This window comes from Gallinula chloropus (assembly GCF_964237585.1).
Source record: "Gallinula chloropus genome assembly, chromosome: 12".
NCBI lineage: Eukaryota > Metazoa > Chordata > Aves > Gruiformes > Rallidae > Gallinula > Gallinula chloropus.
In genome coordinates this window covers 16,391,255-16,412,808 of record NC_140097.1, presented here as the reverse complement: position 1 = coordinate 16,412,808, position 21,554 = coordinate 16,391,255, and the positions used below count along the sequence as shown (strand labels likewise).

Here is a 21,554-nt window from a genome sequence, read left to right as displayed (position 1 = left end):
CAGTTCAGTCAATATTTATTTTCTGCAAAGTAAAATGAAGTAACATTAATGTAAACATACTTAACAATACATAAATATTAACTCAACCCATTAAACCTTTGTGTACCATGGCACTGAACTTATGGCAGTAATGTAACTTGAAAATAACATTGCTTGCCAATGACAGAGGTTTCTAAAGCAATACATAGATTTGAAAATGAGAGACACCAGTTCACAATATAAACAAATAGTGCCTGAAACCAAGTGCTACATGTACAGTCACACAGGAGCTGTTCTTTAGAGCTGTGTTGGTAGAACATTTGTCACAAAAACTCTCTCTAAAAAAATAAAATGCTTTGTTAATAACTACTATTACCTACAGTTAGGTCAGTCATGCCAAACAGCACAAAATGCAGTAGCTGTAAAATGCAAAGTAATTTGGTAGGCCGGTGTAATTCTTCGGCATAGCTGTGCAGGCATCAAGAGGTGTTCTCTTTTCCTTCCTTAAGCTTTTTTCTTTTTTCTTCCAATGTTTGCTTAAAGACTTTTTTCAAGGTATTGTAAACATATGGTCCATTTTCAGAATCAAAGCTTGTCTGAGAAAAGGGAGATATATAAGTTCAGCTGTTAAATAGATTTCCTATATCAAAATGCAAAGTAGATGACCAACATTTAAAAAGAAAAGATTTATCAAAGAAAATACGTTTCATGATACTTAATACTAGGTGTTTAGTACTACTTCATGCTAAGTATTTTCATTTTTATGCTGACTAGACATTAAAACAAACTAGCAGGAGAAATGTCGTGACTTTAACAGGTTCTATGTCTGTAGATTTACAAGAGATGAGGAAGCAGTATGCTGATTTATTCTGTTGCAGTAATTTCACCTGCTGAACCTGAGAAGAGAGCAGCTCTGAGCTGAGCAATAGTGAGCTTAGTGCATCACTGTTATTAAATGATTCCAGAAAGAAGTTACACACATCCTATACTATGGGTGCAAAATGTAACTGCATTGCAGTGTCCTTTCAGAGAATGATTTAATCTGATGGAAAGACTCCCAAGTAGTATGGAATCTACCAAAACCTGAGGTAAGCTGCACCCAGTGACTATTTTCACCACTAAAAAATATCTTTTCCCTCATTTAAAGGAGTCCATGCGTTGGCAGTGATCCAGAAATAGAAAAATGGGACTAAAAGATCAAGGCTGTAGTGACAGAATTTGATTTTGTTGATAATACTTCCTATCCTTTAGGTAGGCTGATGTCTTATAAAATGTAAACTCTGAAAGAGATAAGCATGAGTAGACCACATGTGAAGGAATTACTTAGCTTTCCTCACAGAGGCCTGCTCAGTTGATCCACCTTTCATGATTTAAAACACACGAATATGATGTCATGAACAAATGGTTACTTGCCTTAGTGAAAGCTTTAATAGCACGAGCAAGTAAGGCCTCCTCCACATCAGCTGGTAGCATTTGCAAGTTCACCACACAGTGTAAAATACAAAGGATGGTCTGACACTGTTCCTGGTGGGTAAAAGGAACAGCAGCTCATTAGAAGTATTTTCAATGCACAAATTTAACTTCCAGGTTTTGTTAATTGCTGTTTAAATATCAGACTGTGCCTTCCTGTATTGAAACCTTCAGAAGTAGGAGTTGGGGTGGGAATTTTCACAAACCTAAAAGAGCCTCTACATAATTATTTCAGTCAGGATGGGAGACACCTTTCTCTTGCAGTGTACCACAAACTGCTCTGGAAATCTCTAGGAAGTCAGGCATGCATCTGAAGACTTCTTTTTCAAGGTCCCCTACAGGAACAGTAGCAATTCATGTTAATTGCCTAGAAAAAGTGAGATTTGATCTTTTTAGCCCAAAATACCATGTTTAGGGCTCTTTCCCCAACTAACACAGGATGATGTGCACCTCTCTGTCCTACCAAGTCTCCACCATTAAAGGAAGCTTGCAGAAAGACACCTGGGCAGTGCTAGCAAGGATGCATAAATTGAGCAAGAACATCTTCATGGCTGCTAGTTCTCATCCCTTTTCCAAGGGAGACAGATGTCCATGCTGGTAGTCACTTAGCAGTGAAAATTAAATTAAAAGTTGAGGAATTTCTGGGAAGAGCAGCTAAATGTGCACTAGGGGTTGCCTAGCTGGAGAGCAGATGAGCAGGAATGAACCTGGGTGTCCTAGTGCACACAAAGCTGACTGTGAGCTGGAACTGGGCCTTTGGGGTGAAGGCAGCTTAAAAGCATCCTGGGCTGCCTTAGAGAGAGAACTGGAGCAGGTCAACAGAGCTGACACATCTGGAGTGCTGGGTCCAGCTCTGGGCTCCATGGTACTAGAAGGACATTGACATAGTAGAACAAGTCCTGCAAGGGGCCACAAAGATAATTAAGGGACTGAAACATGTCATACAAGCAAGCAACTCCAGTTCACGCTGTTTCAAGAATGGTGGTGGGACCAGAAGATATCCAAAGGTCCCTGCCAGCTCAACTATTCTGTGTTCTGAAATAAGGTAAAATAAAATGAGTATTTAAAAATTTTTATATATATATATATTCCTTTCCCATTCATTTATAACAGTTTTTTTATTTAATACAAATCAAAAGTTAAAACTGAGTGGAAAAAATGCTTCAGGAAGAAACTTGACATTTTTTAATGAACCTCAGAATTCTGAATGTAATGTCATGAAGATGGTGGCTGCAGAGACAGTTCTGACCACCTACTGATTAGCAGCTGTATTCTTGGATATCTGGAAGCTGTTAAAAGAGGTCCTATTTACTTCATAAGTACTTCAAAAACAAAGAATTCCCAAAGAATTAGGAAATGAGCTTGTGTAATGAAGAGATCAAGAATAGAGTTATGGTGGTTTGGGATTTTTCATTTACCTCACATCTAGCCCTTTGGGGGAAGCACAGTTGAACAGTGTGGACCAGAAGTACCTGTTTTTCATGGGGATTTCACAATACAGATGGCCACAGTTCTGACTTATTTAAAGGAATTTGGCCTGGCTTCTGATTCCTTGAATTGGCAATTTCTTTCTATTTCTTGCCTCAGCTCTGCCACAGCTAATGGATGAAGATGTTTGCACAGCAAATATGACAACAATTAAGCACGGCTGCCAGACGTGGCGTTAATGAAAGCCATACAGCAAGAGAAAAGTTTCTCATCTTTGCCTCCAGATTTTAAACTTCAGAATTAAACTTGCAGGTAAATATTCTGAAGTTTGGCTTCTACCAAACAGTGTTCAAAGCTAATGTCTAGTATTTTTCTTAGAATACTCATAATCATAGTATTGATTACAACTCATAATGTTCAATATCAAAATAATACTTTTTTTTTTTTAAAGAGATTGAAGCTTCCTTTTAAAAGTGCAATTTCCTTTCCTAAAGGCCATAAATTAATAGTTTAACAGTCATTAACAAAATAAGCCTGGCAGTTAAAAAATGAATTGACATATGTAATATCTACCTTTCTCAGTAAGTAAAATGCATCCTGTGATTCTGTGCAATTTTTTGCCAGCAAGTCAATATCATCTTTGGATATAACAGGTTCTTTCAGCTGCTCTATCCAGGACCACATCAAGTTACAGAGGATAAAAGGATCTCTCTCTGTACAGATTTTATCCCAAGCTCCATCGCGAGAATTCAGTTCTTTCTTAAAGAGAAAAAAGTAAAGAAAATGCATCATCTATTTACTTTTGCTAACATTCTCTTTGACTGTAACAGTATGCAGCCACTTTGTAACAAAAAAAGGAGTTTAAAAAAAATATGGATTTTTCCAAAACAACATTAATGAGCATTAATAAAAGTGGTTCTTTAAAACAGAACGATGATCTCAGCAGTGCAGTTCAGAGCCTCCCAATTTCTACTAGAATACATAAACCAGCTTTGGACTCAAAACTTCAAAGCAAATGTTGCTAAGAGGGCTTAGTTTTGAGGATAAGCAGTTAAGTTTCTAATAAATTATTTTACTTTTACACATAGAACACTCATGATTGGTTCTAAGAAAGCACTGATTAAAACCAACCCAACTCTGCCTTAAAATCCATAGTGTTTTTATGCTACCAGCAGCCACGTTACAACCACAAATAACTGCATCTGTTTTCATTAGTAAAAAGAATGAAACAAACAGAAGCAATGTTGGAATCTAGTCCTGCTAGAGACCAAAATTTGCAGGTGCCTTTTGCTTCCTTTTGAATGAACTGGCCCATAACTGACCAATACAATCCTTTAGCACACCACAGCATAAACCTGTGTCTCAGTGTGCCATTTTGAAGCACATGGTGGCAATTTTGCCACTCTAGGAATTAACCTAGGGAAAACATGCAGAAAGAATCAAGTTAAATATTACCTGCCACATTTCTACCTTCTGTTTCACTTCATCCTCTCCCAGAAATTCATTTATATCTGCAAGTGCTTTTGCAGCCAAAATTCTTCGGGCTTCCAAACTTAATTCTGACTGCAGAACAATGTGTGGAATTGTCTCTGACACATCTTTGCTACCTTGGCTGTCATATCCAATGGAAAAGTTCACTTTAGAAGAAGAAGAAGAATCAGAGTCCTCAGAGACATAGACTCTTCTACTATACATACTAGTTTTGTGGTCTTTTCTATGACCAATCTCATTGGCAAAATTATGCCTTGGCGTTCCAGGTTCCCCAGTGTTGTGGATGGATGCTAGACCTGAAGAAAAGGTTCTGCTGCGTTGTACTTCTTTGGTAGAGTTCCTTCTGTGATAAAGTGAGGATCCATCTTTTTGTCCATCCAAACTAAATTTACCTTGACTCCAGAACATGCATGTGTTACGCACTAAGACTTCTTTGTTTAAGTCCAGCTGTGGTTTTTGTTCACCTGTGGCAGAACTTTCCTCACCACTGTTCTGCTTAAGTTTGCTGCACAGTAATATCTGGGCGGGTACTGTCCATGCGGTTTCTCCTTGTTCTAAGAGAAACTCAGTCCTCCTTAAATCTGACTCACTATAGCTTAGACGCCTTTTTAGATAAGTGAGAGGCTGAAGGCATTCAACATTCCTTCTTTTCCACAGAGGATCACATTCATGTCCCAGGGAAATAAGGGAATCCTGGTTCTCAAAAGTGGATGAGTGGGTGTGGGAGGAGTCCGACATGTCGCTGTCCTGCCGTGCGAGCTCCCTATCTAGCTGTGTGGACACCAGCTGAGAAACAGTCTCTTCGATTTCAGCAGAGAGATCTGGTATGTCTAACAGTTCTGCCTCTATCACTTGTCTGTTTTCAGCCAAATCTAGCAACAATTTGCAAACTAGATGAATAAGTTTTGGCACGTGTTTGAGATGCCGGCTCTCATAACCATGGAGTAGATGTCTCTGACGGGTCAGGTACTGGGACAGTGTCACGGTATGTGCCTTGGGCTCACAGCAAGCAAATACGTTTCTCAGAGGAACCAAAAACTGAGTAAATTCTCTGATACATAATAACTGCCCTCGAGTCTGAATAGAATTGGGCCTTTTTGCTCTGACAAAAAGAATTGCTTGATCAGCACTCATTCTTGTTGCAAAAACTAAATAGCAAGCAATTAGAACACCTGGAAAATACAAAAACAAGCATTAGTTGAAGAAATATCAGGCTAAAAAAATATTTAGTAGAAATATAGAGTAAAAATATAGGTAAAGATCCAGGCTTTATGCCCTTACTACACAAGGCTGTTACCTACATATAGTTGCATTTGTTGGACCTGTTCTTACTACACTGAGAGCCTTTCTCACCACAGCATCTCTAGGGAGTTCCATCATTTCTGACCAAGGAGCAATGGTGGCTTCTCCAGGAAGTACATGGGCAAAAAGGCCTTGAAAGGGCCAGAAGTCAGTGAAATTTTAGCTGCTCCACCAAATCTACCTGATCTAACAATGAGTGGCAGGTTTTGTAAACATGTAATACTGGAAAACTGAAGTGTACTGGGTGAATTTTTCCCATCAAGAGAAACTGCCCCATTTGGGTGTAACAGGAAATTATTATACACATTCCAAAATTTTCTAACCTTCCATATCAGTCATTTAATATACTAAAAACAGATCTCCAGCCATTCAGATAATTTTCACAAATTTGTTTAGTGTTTTTAACGATTCAACAGATGTACATCTTGCAGTGATACAGAACATAAATAATCTGTTTATAATGTATAACCAGAGAACGTTTTAGAAGAACAATTTTGTTGATGTTGCAGTACAGAACATACCTGTTCGACCAAGTCCTGCGTGACAATGAACAGCTACCCTCCCTTCCTGCAAGGCGAAAGCCATGACTTTTACCATATCAAGTATAGTAGTGAGAGATGCTACTCCATAATCCTTCCATCCAAAATTATAAAAATAAACTAAAATAAAAAGAGAGACAGTTATTTTCTGTCGTACCAAACGTGAAATTGTCAGCACTATATGCAGAGGAGAAATGACTAATAATAAATTACAGTACTAAATTTGTATAATGGATCTTAGAATCCAAATGCATATTGTTTGCAAGAGATTATCTTCCCATTTCAGAGAACACTTGCTATTGAAATTTGATAAATATGTGAAGCTAGCAAAGATTTGTCAATCTGAAGTTCAGCTACAATATAGATGGTGTAACAAAACTGAGTGATTCATGCAAAAATTACTGAGCTATTTATAGGTAGAGGGCAATTTTTTTCTTTTTAGAAATAACAGCACTTCTGTCAAAAGCTGTTTCTTACTGTGAGGCACTTTTTCTCATCGCACCGTAACATGAAAATACAAAAAGACCCCTGTCAGTACAAACGGCCTCAAATTAAATAACCTCCTATAGTTAGGATAAGAAAACATGAATTGTATCAGATTTTGAAATGCCATCAATGTTTTATATACTTGGGAACTCAGAATAAAAAGAAAAAATTAACTAGCTGTCATCCTTTCTTTATTCTGAACACCTGAATAAAACCCTCCATTTCACATATACGATCTTCAATAATGTGTTACTCACTCCTGATTGCGGGGTTGGACTAGATGAACTCCAAAGGTCCCTTCCAACCCCTATCATTCTGTGATTCTGTGATTGTATTTGCCAAGTTTCATGTTTACATCCCATTTTGTGCAACGTTTCTTACAGAGCTGCTTTTAACAGGCAAGAATTCAAGCAAAAATACCTTCAAGTGCCAAAATCAATAATTAATAAGGAATAGCAGCAGGAGTGAACTTACTTCCAGCCTCCATGAAAGCTTCAGGAAGGTAAGTGAAGCCGCTTTCTTGTTCCAGTGGATTCCCACAGCTCGCATGCTCCCCAGGACGCTGAAGGTTAATGATGGTTTTTATGCCACATCTTAAGGAAGGAATAGATGAGTCAAAGTATTATGTGCAGCCAAAATCTCATTATCCCATAATTTTCTGCAACACACATTGATTCTTAGCAGAGAATAAATCTTTACCTGTATACCGTTAAAATGAAAGGATCTTTATCAACAATCCAAATCTATGTTGAAAAAGAAAATGCATCAGGAATTACATTAGTAAAACCTACAAGAAATAATGACTAAATCTGTTACCTTTCAAACTGTTCAATAATGTTGTACTTTTCAATTAATTCTGTTGAGGGTCGAGCCATAGCCAGTATGTTATCTGTTATCCTGAGAATTTAGAAAAGTAGATAGTAATGTTGTTATTAATAATTCCCTGGGTATGAATCTGCCAAAAGAAGACTACTGTGTTATTTTCAAGACAGAAATACTTTGCTGAATAACTAGAAACTTTTTTTTTAATCTACTGTCATACAGTGATAAATCCTGTTAAACTGAATACAGATAGGACATCTCAAAAGACCATTACTGTTCAAATGCCAGGCCAGTGAACAGATTATAAATGTCTTTTGAATAGAACTCTGGACTCAGGTCTCTGGCTCTTTAAGGTTTGTATGCTTCTGAATAACATTTGCTGTTATAAAAAAAAATCAGTAAGAATGTAAAGATGCATTTTACATATTACTGCCTATGAACAGGGTTTTGAACACAAACATTATTTCATCTTCAGCAAGTGTTTTTACTTTTAAATTCTATTATGAATACATTTTCATTCATATGCATTTTAATTTTAGCAAGAACTGTCTCTAACCCAGAATAGGGTTTTTGTAATTTGCATTTATTCTTCTGAATCTGAACCAAACTTATTGTAAGTAAACAGAAGTCTTTCATCATCCTTACTGGGCTGTGTACCATGGCCACTATGGTTTGCTTTTAAGTAGTAATTCTGAATCAAGCTATCATTATGTTTTATACTTAAGTTAGCAGTAGCTGATGTAAAAAAAACCCTCATTATTTTACCTTGAATTCTCTCTTTTAATAAATACAAGAGATGCAGTTAAATTTAGTGAGAATAAATACTGCTTATTACCAAGAAGAGTAGAGCCCTTTAATGGCTTGCTCCTGGTCACTCCATCGAGCTGGATTTTCGTACTTGCAGGCACGTCCCCCGCATGCCATGGAACACTGCATATGACCAGGGATGACATGGCGAAGGCGCTCCCCTACTTTAGTGTATTTGGCTGTTGGACGCCTCGAACTTCCTAGAACAAGGGTGAAAACATACTCTGTAAGCAAACTCAGAAATTCATCTCCACCTTAAAAGTATCAGTTCAGCCTGAAATTGACGGAGTTACAAACAACATAAATATATGTAATATATACTTAAGACTCATTTTTCAACACAGATTTCAAGTAAATATTCCAAGGCGGGGGGGGGAATTGCTTGATTTCCTGCAGAAGTTGTATCTTCTCACAGTAACTTTGCTTTTTCTGATAAAGTTGGAGCTGTGTGATATCCTTTGCAATAGAACAAAATGTCAAAGTCCTCTTCTACCTGAAATCAAAAATATTTAGCCATATACTTTATGTATGCGTGAATGTGTGCTTCTGTTTTATCTGTTCTCTAAAGCTAAGCTATTATGAATGAAAAGCATGTATTAATCCTTGAATAAGGAATCAGTGAACAAAATACAAAATACAGGAAAAAAATTTGCAAAGCCCATTATTTTATGCATACATATAAAATACAGTTAACAGAACAAAAGTGTATTCATTTAATACCCAGAAAATACCCCAAACTGACGACAGTCTTAATGAAAAGTACTTTACTTTTTTTTTCAGGAAAAGTTGTATCCAGCTCCTCAGGGCTGAGAGACGATACTGCTACCATAACCCGGTGAGTCGAGGATGAGAGCAGCTCTACGACTGAGCTCCGTCGCCTCTGGATTACGCGAAGAAGGGGATCAGAGGAAGAATGCCTCCGACCTTGGAAAAAGTTGCTGAAAATACTCACTGCCGAACGCCGTCGGGGTGAGCCCTGCATGACTGACCAGCCCCAGCCACCGTCTAGGAAGGCTGCTGGGGACGCACTGGTTGGAAATCCAAGTTGCTCAGCGTTGAAGTTGCAGAGAGCTGTGCATCCTTCTGTACGCTCCAGCAGCTAGTCAGCATGGGCTGAGCTGTCTCCATAGGAACTAACAATGAAGGCGCTGCTGCCAGCTATCCTTGGGGCTGCTCTATTCTATAGGAATTGAGTCTGTTTAGGACAAACTGTTCCGCTGCTTGATGAAAACAGTTGCATTTCAAGTAGATAATTTTGCAAACGGACTGGGACCGACTAAAACATTTTCCATAAACAATGTGAGTATTTAGTTAGTTGCAAATAACATGCATTCAGAATTTGCTAAGATACCAAATACTGAATTCAAAAGAACAATCAAAATGTAGCTGAAGGCTCTGCTTCCTGAGAAATCTGTAAGTACATTATACTCCCCCACCTCTTGGTTCTACATTCCACAACCACCTCTCCCCCTCCACTCAGTTGCTCCAAAATACATCATTAGCTCTATAATGATTGGGATTAGTGTGTTCCTACTGAAATGGTTCAGAACATGATGAATTGTAGACTGTTCACTCTGGACCATTCATATCTTCTAACAAAACACAATTTGTTATTCAAAACAAAAGGCTTCTTTTTTTCAGTGTACAGCTTTCTTACTAAGTAAAGCCGTTAGCCCTGCAGACTGAGATAAAGCAGATTACAGGGAGGAGAAGATGCATCTGTGAGTGCTTCATGCTTTTGAAGGTAGATATTAGGTGGCAAATTGCCTCCCACCTTGCTAAGAAGGAGGATGAGCTGGCCAGAAAAGCTGCAACAGTCTCAAAAAGCACAAAATTCTCATGCAACTAAGTGGAGAACAGGCTATACCAATGATTAAAAACTTCATCATCCCATTATCTCTGCATCAGACTGCATATGAAAGAGGTGGGAACTGGGGAAATTGACAAAGCTGATCATAATTTGTTCAATAAGCAAATGAATCCCATTGCATTTTCCTAAGGATATCTACAGTCTGCATTTTTCTTTGTACTATGAAAACTATAACTCTTACAACAGAGGAATCTGTCTAAGAGAAAGCACTCTTCTGATAAAAATTCCATCAGGCAGAAACCTACTGCTTCTTCTAAGCATTGAACATGAACTGAGTGCTGCTTTGATTTTGGGGAGTGGATGGATGAGAAAGGACATGAAAAAGGCTATTGCAAGTGCTACCTTTATCTAGCCAACATGAAAAATGTTTATTATATTGCTTTCTTATATGTAATTCTTTTTCTCTTCTCAGAAACTTTCCTTCCATATATATCAAATTATACTGGAGCCAGAAAGGAGCAAAGTAAAACGATGCACATAATTATTTTTCTACTGAATCTAGCAGGATTTGCAAGTACTCACCCAAATTAGTAAGAAAAAATTCCATCTTAGAAAAGTTTTAACTACGTAATTAGAAAGGGTTATTTTGTTAAAGACATGCTTGTAGTTTCATAGAGCTGGGCAGTTTCTGAACACAAAATCATAGTTTCTTCTATTAACAGACCTCACAATATGAAAATTAAAAAAAAGTTCAACATGTTAACATATTGTGGTAATGCAGTTTGGTTTTGTTACAGGCATTTTATGTTTGTAATTCTGGGTAACATTTCTGTGTTGGGTTTTTAATTTTATTTTCTATAGGTTGGGGGGGGAGGTAGAATTTTTCTAAGCATATTTCAGGAATGACATATTTGAGAAAAATTATTACCTGAACTCATATTTGCAAGATACAGACTGCTCTCTAGCAATGAAGAATATGGTAGTTCATTCTGCAGCAAAACTCCTGCAGCCATAGCAGTACCTGTTGAAACAGTAACACATTTACTGAAAACCTACAGCAGAAGCTCAAAAATGCAAAATAAAGCTGAGTACTTGGTACCTGGTGATGTTTAAATAAACTATTTACATGGATCTCCAGTGGAAATTGTTACCCAATATAAGATTCTGTTTCTCTTCATATGAAAATAGTTACCAGTGTAAACAAAAAGCATTTTTTAAATACCAAACTAAGTACATCTCGGCCGTATGTGCAACTATTGAAAATTATCTAAACAGGCAAACCCTAGGTCCCAAATTCTGGAAAATCGTTAGGATTCAGCAGTATAAATAGTGTTTTAAAATAGACAGTTGCTAAAAAAACCCACAAAACAAAACACATACACGCACAAAAAACCCCAACCAACCAAACATGCAAAAAAAACAAGTAGTATTGTGGGGATTAGGTGGTGGTAACTGCTGTTCATTGTCCACCTTTTGTCTGCAATTCCACTCTTTTTAAGGTAAATATTTAAATAGATTCAAAATTAAAGGCAGCAATTGAATACTCATATGTATTAATAACCCTTCAATGCTGCTGTCAGTTGCCTCAGAAAGAATTACATTTGCTGTGAAAGCCAAAGGCCTTTTGAAACCTCATTGGTACTCAGAAATGCATTTCAAATATAAATACATTAATAAGAATATCAATTAAGATTAATCTTAATAAAGATGAATGAGTATCTGGAGCATTTTCTACTCAGCTACTTGACCATTTGACTCTTTTGAAAGTCAATCCCTTAATAAACAGCCAGGAATACTTGCATATAATTGCATTCTCTTCAGATAAGCTCCAAAACCTCAAGTATTTTTTTCCAGTGGTCTTTGAAATCAGTAAGGGGTGGCTTTCATGATTGGAAAAAAAAATTGTAGCTAAAGAAATAACTTTATCTCCAGAAATTATTTTTAGAGTTTATTAATAGAGGTGAATTAACAAAAGTGTGTTGGTTTCTCTTTTTCAGAAAGTTCCCTTAAAAAATCACAATAGGTTGTGCAGGTAACATACAAGCATTTGTAAAGGACACATCTCATCACATGGGCAGCAGAATTGCCACCACTATGACTATTTAGTTTTCCTACTTCCTTCCACACAAATGTTAGAAAAAATGAGATGAAAAATCACAGAAATTGCTACTGTCCAAAACTACTTTTTTTTTTTTTTTTAACCCAGAATTCAGGCTGACAGAGACTCTTAACAGAAAAGAGAGGAGATGAAGATTAATGCAGAATGGACCTACAGTATTACAGTACACTAGCAAGACTCTTCTAAATGGCAGAGGTAAGCAATGTGCTGTGTAACAAGTAAGACCTCCCTTAATTTTATTTCAGATCTTTCTGACCAAATCCCCATTTCCTGTTCTGTACAACCAGGCAGGTCCAACTGACATAAATACCTTTTACCCATACTTTGTGTGCCTTTCAGTTTGCTACATTTACTTCCTGACAGGTGTTTTAAATTCCACAGTGTGATCAATGTGAGCAATTCCACTTCACAGAGTTACATGGCACTCCCTCAAAGAGATGTAAAAGGTAATTTGGGATGTAAAAGGTAATTTGGGACAAGAAGTACTATTTCAGTGCTGATGTTCCTAGCAAGGGGTATTATATTCCTGCAGAGATTAAAAGAGTGTTAAAAGTAAGAAGTGTATTTGGGTAAAAGAAACAACTCTCTTGATTCTTCATGTGCCAGATATTCTTAGTTTTTAAAAGGTTCTCATCAGTGTTTTGTTCACTGTGTGAACACTTGATAGATGCCAGGGGAAAAAACAACCCAGGAGCATTATTCCAGGTCACAGTCCTCATTAGCTGAGGGAACTGAGTCACGTGCCTGGTGGCAGTAACGATACCACCTTAATCAGTCAGATCCGCTCCGTTATCTCTGACATGCACTCCTATTGCCATGACAGCAAAGCAGCTGGTCTGCTAATCCCCATTCCCCAAATCAAGAAATGGAATGGTGTCCCAGGTGATGTTCCATCTCTTTATGTTTTATCACAGGAAGCATCGTCACTAAATGTACATAAGCACCACAGCAAATGAAACCAAAACAATCCATGTTGTTGGCTGACTGAAGTAAATAACAGCACCCCACTGCCCGAGGAACCAAAGGGCTCCTGAAATCATGACACACTGTCAGTTGTCAGGCTCTAAGGGGAACATTTCAGGAGCCACCTTCTAAGTGTGGATTTTATACTTGTTTTGATGTCTCTATTTTTGAGGTTCCACTTTTGAGTAGACCTATTCCTAACAAAAAGGATGTAACATGACAGCTGTCCTACTCACTGCTCCATACATGCAGAGGTGACTTTCTTGCAGAGGAAAGAGTACAGGCATGCTGCCCTGCCACAGGTCAGACCACTGTGCTTACACCTTCCAGCCTCTTGTCTGCATCCATTTCCTCTGGAATAAAACCACTTCTCTTTAAGAACTTGCAAGTTGAGTAGTAAAGTGTCATGCAGCGATGACAACTGGGAGGTCAGGGATCCACAAGGAGCAAGTTCTGCACCTAACTGGTGGGCAGACTTACAAAGGAAGAGCACCACTGAGGAATACCTTACTGGTTCACATGAGCAGGCTGCAGGATGGGCTCAGCAAACTGGCAGTGGGGTTGCCAAATTTTCAACTGGCTTGGGTGATGCTCTGCTTTGTAGCAAGGAAGATGTCTTTTTGGTATTTCAGAATTGGAAATCGGTGGCTTCTAGTAGTCACTGGGTGAAATTTTTGGTCCAGAATTAAATGAGAGAAAGGAACAATTTCTAATGTTTTAGCAGCCAGAAAACAATTGTATAGCCATAAAGTGATGAGACAAGAAGATGCTGGTCTGTCTCTACCTTAGCAATTAAAATGGTTATTTAAAAGATGCAATTACTATCTTTTACTTCAGAACATGTTTCCAAAACAGGGATAAAAGCTTGTGTTCCAGACTGGAACAATTCCAGATGGGGCAGTTCAGCTGCTGGCACCCGAAAGTATTGCAATTGCAAAGCTCCTCACCTACTGATAGTGAGGTCCCATCTCTCCAGATCTGTGTGGATTTTGAAACCCACAATACAACAGTGGACCACACATTTCAAAAAATTACATTTGTGCATTAACATGAAGAAAAATCTCGGATAAGCTTTCAATTTTAAATTACCACTGTGCAAGAAAAGCTGTAAGCAAAGCTCAGATAAATGAATACACTGCAGGCAAATGATGATGCTCACATAACATTTTTATGTTATTTTACTGTCTTCTAAAGTGATTTTGTTCTCTCCCTATTGCAGTAACGTGTAACTAACTACCCAGTACCCACGTTTTTAAAGGAACACAGTGGATGACAGATGCAGGTAGGAGCCTAGCTTAGTACCTAAGCACTCAGGTAACACTTCTAAAATTTACTTGGTGGCCTGATTCTACAGGTCCTTATCTTCCTGAGAAGCTTTGCTTTTGTGATCAGTCCCACAGAGGTGAACGGGGTATTTGTCTAAACATCAGATGATAAGGGATAAAGTTGCACTGCCAAAATACAAAGGTTCTGCAAACTGCACTAATTAAGAAGTTTTGGATAGATAACCAGAGATAATTTGGGTTACTAAGCAAAAACATATAATGAAGTGGTTAAGAGCTACTAAATTATATTTTAGTCTCTAAATCTGATGTTTAAGATAGATCATGAGAGTTTCTAACAAACTCTTCTAAATTTGCCAACACATAGTAACTTCTACAGGAATCACTGGTAAATTAAATAATAGTTTCAATTACAACAGTCTTGTATCACTTCAATGCTGCCAAAACATCAAAGCATTTATTTCTAAAGTTTTGTGAAAATTGCAGATAACTGGATTTTGTTCAACTCTATTATTATGAATAATAAAACGTGAAGGCTGTTCTAACATACACATCAGTAAAAAAGCTCACTGACAGTATTTATTTCACAGATACTTCAGCTACAATTAACAAAAGGCTTGAAGGCAGTTCTGGCATCAAGAACACTTATTTCAGTAGGCACACACCTCAATTCCCTAGGCTTACTTGAAATGTGAAATGTTTACTACCTATGAGCAAATACCAAAAAAAAGAAGAAAAAAGAAAATAAACACATAGATCTGGGAGAAAGAAAAGATTAGGGGATAATTTAAACAATGTTTTCATATAGTTTAGCTATATGTAATTTACATGGCAGGACAATACTATAGATGCTGTAAAACTCCAGGGATTTCACTAGGATCACAATGATAATGGATTTGCTAATTCTATATGTGTCTTTTTCTCTTTGGGAAAAAAAATATTCACCATCTGGTTTAGTAGAAGGTGAATGTCATTTAATCATTAAGTTTGATATTCATGTACAAAAGAGACAAAAGAATATAATTCATTAGAAGATTCTGTAGGTGTTGGTCTGTTGATTCAGTATTTGCTATTCATAGATTTTTCTGACACAAATAGCAAGAAATTGCGAGCTAAAATGATGGACAGGTCTCCCAATTGACTTGATTCATGTTATTTAAGTCACGTCAGCTTTCAGTGGTAGTGTTAACACAAGAGTTAACAGAAGTTATTTTAAACTACCTTGAACAGGCTGGCAGCCAGTAATTACTATTGAGGATTATAAAAGAGATGATGTAAAATGAATTTATTAACTGTTCTACAAACAAAACTGGTGACTCAGATACTCTTGATCATGAATAGACCGGACTTGTAAGACTGACTACATGCAGCAGAATTAAATATTGTCAGAAATGCATTTGAACAGCATTCATAAGTGGAAAAGTTTAAAAACAAATCTTGCAAGTTAGAGGAATTATTTCTAAATCTCCTATGTCAAAACCACACTAAATTTACACGAGTTTTAACAGTTTCAGTAATTTCATTTTAACACCTTACCTGTTACCCTGCAAAAAGAATGAGTGATTGTTGATCCCTTCATTGCTGCAGTATCAACCACAAGAAACACAGTGTAGGGAATTCACATTGTACAGAAGCAAAGCTGAATGATGTTGCCACAGGTATTTCCTGTAGTTAATTGGATTCTTGATGGTAATCTGGGAGGAGCCAGTAACTATCTTTTCTTAACTTAAGACTGTATGAGGAGTGCCCTATGGACTATGCAGATAATCATCCCATAAACTGCTTCTGTATCTGCCTAGATTTTAAAGGGATTGAGGCAAACAGGCCACATCAAGCCAATGTTTTAATAACTAGATCTTCCACCTCTTTTTTTCTGTTCACCCTATTTTGATATTATCAGCCACAAGTAAACATATATATGTGTGTGTCTACATGCATCAGACAGCTAAGCACATAGCTACAGACATAATTTTGTGAAATTACATTAAACACATTTAAACTGATACATTATGTTTGAAATGCCATGAAAAGAAAATCAGAGATAAATGTTGCATTGTTATCTGTGCTTGCTCTAAACAAAACATTTTTATCACCCAATAAAGCATGGAATATCCTTGAAGAATTTATACTGAGCAGAAATTAACTGCAGTAAAAGTCATGTCAAGACCATAAGAAAATAAGTTAATCTGAATGTAAGAATGTAATCTACTAAAAACCAAAGCAGGCTGCAATGATTTAACTAAATACTACATAAAGTAACAAGGTAAATAAAATAGGATACAATATCTTACTCTATGTTACTAAATCAATTTCAGCCACTAAATATTAGCTTACAAAAAAAAAAAAAAGCTTTCATCTATTTCCATTACATCTTATTAAAAAATCCTAGTGTTAATTAAGCTTTATTCACTGTTCATCGTTAAAAAATGCCTCCCAGTTATTTAGAGACAAAATACTTGTGCTAGCTTCTGCGGATGGTGTACATGAAATATCTAAACAAGCAAGGAGAGCAAGTTACAGGACACAACTTAAGGCCAATGCCAAAACCATCACTTCAGCTAAATACCTGCCTTCATTTGGCATACAGAGAGATGGAGCATATAACAGGACTAAATTGTTTTGTTCGTTTTCAAGAATAATTTTGTGGTCAGACTTTGCTAGTGGTTTTTTATGTACACTGCTAGTGAAGATCAGAATGAAGAATACAATTACTTTTCAATAGACAAAAATAATTTACTGATATCAGAGACAAATCAGCAAAGTAGTCCTTGGAATTACACATCTAGTTTTGCACTAACCTCTCAGGGACAAAAAAGAATCACATGCATGAACTAAACTGCATCCAATCATTTTAGCAAACAGCAAACATCATTTTTATATAAATGTATGGATGTTTGTGGGGAAAAAAAAAATTAAAAATTCTTAAATAAAAATGAGGTTTCTGAAGACTCGCACACAGTTTTGGAAGCCATGCTAAGGTATCTTAGGTACTTATAAGCCTGAACAGGTTGTGAAGCCTAAAATCCTACATTGCACATCTTTCTTTAGTATGTCAGCAAGAGTTTCAGTTTCAAAGCTGCCAAGCACACACAGCCTGCAGGTGGAACTGGAGGGTTCAGAACCTCAGAAACACTGGTCCTTGCTGGTCCCTGTGTGTCAAGAACTGGTCAACAGCTCCGCTGCCTCCAGCAGCCCCGCTCAAATCCGGGCTGTAAGCCTGGTTTGACACATTCGGTTAGGTATTCGTGAAAGCATACCCCTAATAGTAACCAAAGCATGTCACTGCTTCAGAGGCCCAGCAGAACACAGTGCTGACTTCCTGGGAATTAAAGACCTTCAGTAGGAACCTGTATTTAGCATCATGGAAATGTAGGGCAGAAAGAACTGGAGGTCAGTTAGGCCAACATCCTGCTCAATGCAGGGCTGACTCCCAGATCAGATCAAGCACTGGCAGATTCCCTGTCTGAAGACCCCTGCACAAGTAATGCTCCCCAGTGGCAGCATCACTTCTTGGTTTCATCACACCACTGTTCTCCTAGTCATTACAGAAGTGGCTCTAGAAATCAGGATCTAAGGATTATGGGTAAAAGGACACATGTATTTTTCAAGTGTCAGCACAGAAAAAATGTGTTAACCAATGGAGCATCTGGTGAAATGTTTTTGTAGGAGGGAATGGAGGAAGTTAGCTTTTTTTTTTAGTTGACTAAAGAACAAAGAGCAGCTTCAGATAATTAAGAAATATTAATTAAATTAGTTTCTTAATATAAGCATACATTTTTGGGGTAAGTTCTGAATGCTTACAGTTGAAAAGCTGTGCTGACATACTTGGTGATTATTTTCATATGGATAGTTATAATGCTACCTATTTAATTCCAAACAGGGGTTAATTCTTGGATGATGTGGATTCCTGGTGCAACAGCCCGCTGCTTTGCTGCATCAATCCGTAGGTGTTAGAGGTTTGCTGTGTCGCCCCTCATGTCTGTTCTTACATTTGTACTCTGCAGTATTAATGCCAGTTTATTCAGTTGAAGAACTGGGGTTTTTTTCTAGTGATCTGGGAAGTTTAGCTAGTTCCAGGAATTAGTGCCAAACATGTTTGTTCAAACAGGCTATGTCATCATATTTTTGTCAAGAGAAGGCTTTGTGCTAGCTGAGGATGACTTTTTGGGGGAGTTAACCATTAGGTTGAAATTATCTGCCATTTCCAAGGAAAGAATACACAGAGTAGGTGGGGTGCTAGTGACTAAACTAATAATCTTTATCTCTCTAGGCTTGGCATTTTTCTGTTGAAACAAAATGAAGAATTTCAAAGCCTCTGGAAAGTTCTACTGAACTATAATTGCCATTTAAAGATACTAACGAGCTTTTTAGGTAAGTAGAACAGGATCACTGGGCTTCTGGCAGCTGAAGCCTCATGGCTTCTTTAAAGCAGACTTAGCAAATCCAGCTGCCCTGTGACCTTAGGTACTAATTTATCAGATTAGGCAGGTAGAAAACTGTCTAAATTGTCTCAGAATGAGCTTGATGCAATAAAATGTTTGACCATTGCTTAGACCGCATTGTTTTCATTGCTACATAGACAGAATCAAAACATCACATTATCCTAAAACTTAAAGTTTACTAAAAACTAATTTACTTTAATGTTAATTTAAATTTAGTACAAACTATGTATTTAGATTCCTAGCTGGCCGTGGACAATTTCTGCTCTTCTCATACATAAAAATCAATTCATATCGCTTTGTTTTCATCTTGTATTGAAACACTGCAGAGAATGTTTTAGTTTAAAACTGTATGACATGTGATAAAGACTTTTAAGTGTTGCTTTTAGATTCTCATTTTATACATATTTCTGCCCTTTAAGTATAATGCAGTACCACTGAAAATCAATCATAAAAGCAGGGTCAAAGACTATCTTCGGTAGCCCTCGGCTACACCAGCAGTGTTGCAGTTGTGAGATAAATATCTATTTTTAGCTACTTAATGAGATCCCAGAGCAGCTGGATCCCTGTCCTCTTTCATCATCGGTACTTCTGGCAGTCCCTCTTCTTCTCTTTGTTCCACTGTTAGCTAAAATTGCCAATAAATAATAAAATGGAAATGTAGGGAAATGATAGGCAAAGGCACCATAGCACTTGGAATGCAACAGGTGACTACAAGCTAGGAAAACAGTCTAGAACATCTTTTTAGCCACAGGTTTTAAAATGAAAGAAAAATTGCAACTTAAACTAGATAGAATTATAAAGAGAAGTGTTACAGAGCTATAGCAACCCTGTCTAGCTCTGCTTTGGGAAATCCCTTATTTTATACATGTACAACACAGCCGTACCCATGTGACTGCAAAACCCTCATCCAAGGAATGGTTTACTGGGAGATAGTAGCTCTGCCTTTGCAATAGCTGGCACCTGTCAGGTTGTTGGAAAACAGACAAAATAAGGAAGAAATTATTTCCTGAATTTTAGAACTTCTGAAGAGAAAGTGTGTATTAAGCCAATTTGTGATGACCGCTACAAAAGCACTGTTTAATGCACACAGAATATCTAAGATACACTGGCCCTGCTGTGGATGTGTAGAACAGCAGTCAAGTTCATGCACAATAAAACTAGGAAATACTCCAGAGTGGAAAGAAAACTGAGGAAGTAGGTGTATTTATACATATTTTTTCCTAATTAACAAGCTACCCAAAATCAGGAGTAAAAGTGTTTACAAATTCCTGCTGGTTTATTTTTTTTTAATAACCAAAGAATACAAGATGGGGAATAATTGGGAGTTTGTTTTGTATTTGCTTAAGCAATTTTGGAGTCACGAAGAAACAGAAAATCTATGCCTAGGAAATGTGTCCGAGAAAGGAGTGGGGGTTCACTGCAGACGATGGCAGGCCCACAGGCATGGGGTCTCTCACAGCCACCTCAGACAGAAGGAAATTCCATGAACTGCTTCATGCCAGGCAGGCAGGCTTTACGTGGCAGTAGCAGGAAAAGAATTACTTGTGTTTGGAGCTTAGGAAGTTCCACACCAATATGCAGAACTTTTTCACAGTCAGGGTGACAGAGCACTGGAAAAGGCTGCCCAGGGGGGTTGTGGGGTCTCCTCTGGAGATATTCAAGACCTGTCTGGATGCCTACCTGTGCGACCTGTCCTAGGGAACCTGCTTTGTTGCTTTGGCAGTGGGTTTGGACTCAGTGATCTCTGGATGTCCCTTCCAACCCATACAATTCTGTGAATCTGTTTTGAAATGTACTTTTCTAAGGAGTTACAGGCAATTAATTACGCTGTACAGGGGCTGAGCACTTTGAGGTCAGCAATCAGCAACAGCCATTCAGCTCTGGGTCATCATTAGCTGAGCAGTTTCTGCAGCATGGCAGGAAAACACCTAACGTGGGACTCTTCTGAGTCACCTGGTGAAGTACAATGAGAAACTCACCTTGCCTAGTTGAACTAGGCATTTTTAATTCTGCATGATATACTAGCAGGAAGAAAAATTAAAGTAAGCCAGCAAACTGTATTCTCCACTCAGAAAAGTGGGAATATATCACCAGCAACTAGGAGTGTATTTCTCAGCTAGTACTAAAATATACAAGCAATCTTGTACCTTGCAATCCACTTATAGTATTTCTAGCTCTTTCCTTCCCAGCAACCAGCTTTATCCCTGTCAGGTTTCACAATTTCTACTCACGACTCCTCTCATTTGTAATTTTACTAATACTGTAAAAAATACTCATAATGGTATCACTGGAATATTTACTCAAACACGTGAAAGAAACACTATTCAGATCAGTTTATGCTGCTAGCCTAGCAATTGCACAAGGAGAAAAGATTACATTGCTAGTTGTACCTCTGAGGTGACGTTCTTACAGCCCTCAAGACTGTCTCCAGCTCCATGTATGTTTCACATAAGCTACTAATGAAAACAAGAGATGGAAAAAAGGCTTTCAAGCAATACCTAATTGCAAATACTTGCATTAATTTTGTACATACTCTTTTGGGATTCATTACTCCACAGATGTGGTGCTGAGTTTCAGCAACTGAGGTGCAGGCCTCCCAAAAACATGGCTCTA

General features: G+C 37.6%; 1 protein-coding gene across 1 annotated transcript; it reads right to left on the bottom strand.

Moving 5' to 3' along the window:
• Nucleotides 1-23: 23 nt before the first annotated feature.
• Nucleotides 24-11,153, bottom strand: PTPDC1 (protein tyrosine phosphatase domain containing 1). Its single transcript, XM_084269406.1, has 9 exons — nucleotides 11,063-11,153; nucleotides 8,353-8,524; nucleotides 7,512-7,592; nucleotides 7,170-7,288; nucleotides 6,192-6,329; nucleotides 4,333-5,540; nucleotides 3,451-3,636; nucleotides 1,393-1,503; nucleotides 24-575 (listed from the first exon to the last, which is right to left on the bottom strand). The coding sequence occupies exons 1-9, from the start codon at nucleotides 11,145-11,147 to the stop codon at nucleotides 459-461; spliced, it is 2,217 nt and encodes a 738-aa protein (XP_084125532.1). The 5' UTR covers nucleotides 11,148-11,153; the 3' UTR covers nucleotides 24-458.
• Between the last annotated feature and the right edge of the window lie 10,401 nt (nucleotides 11,154-21,554).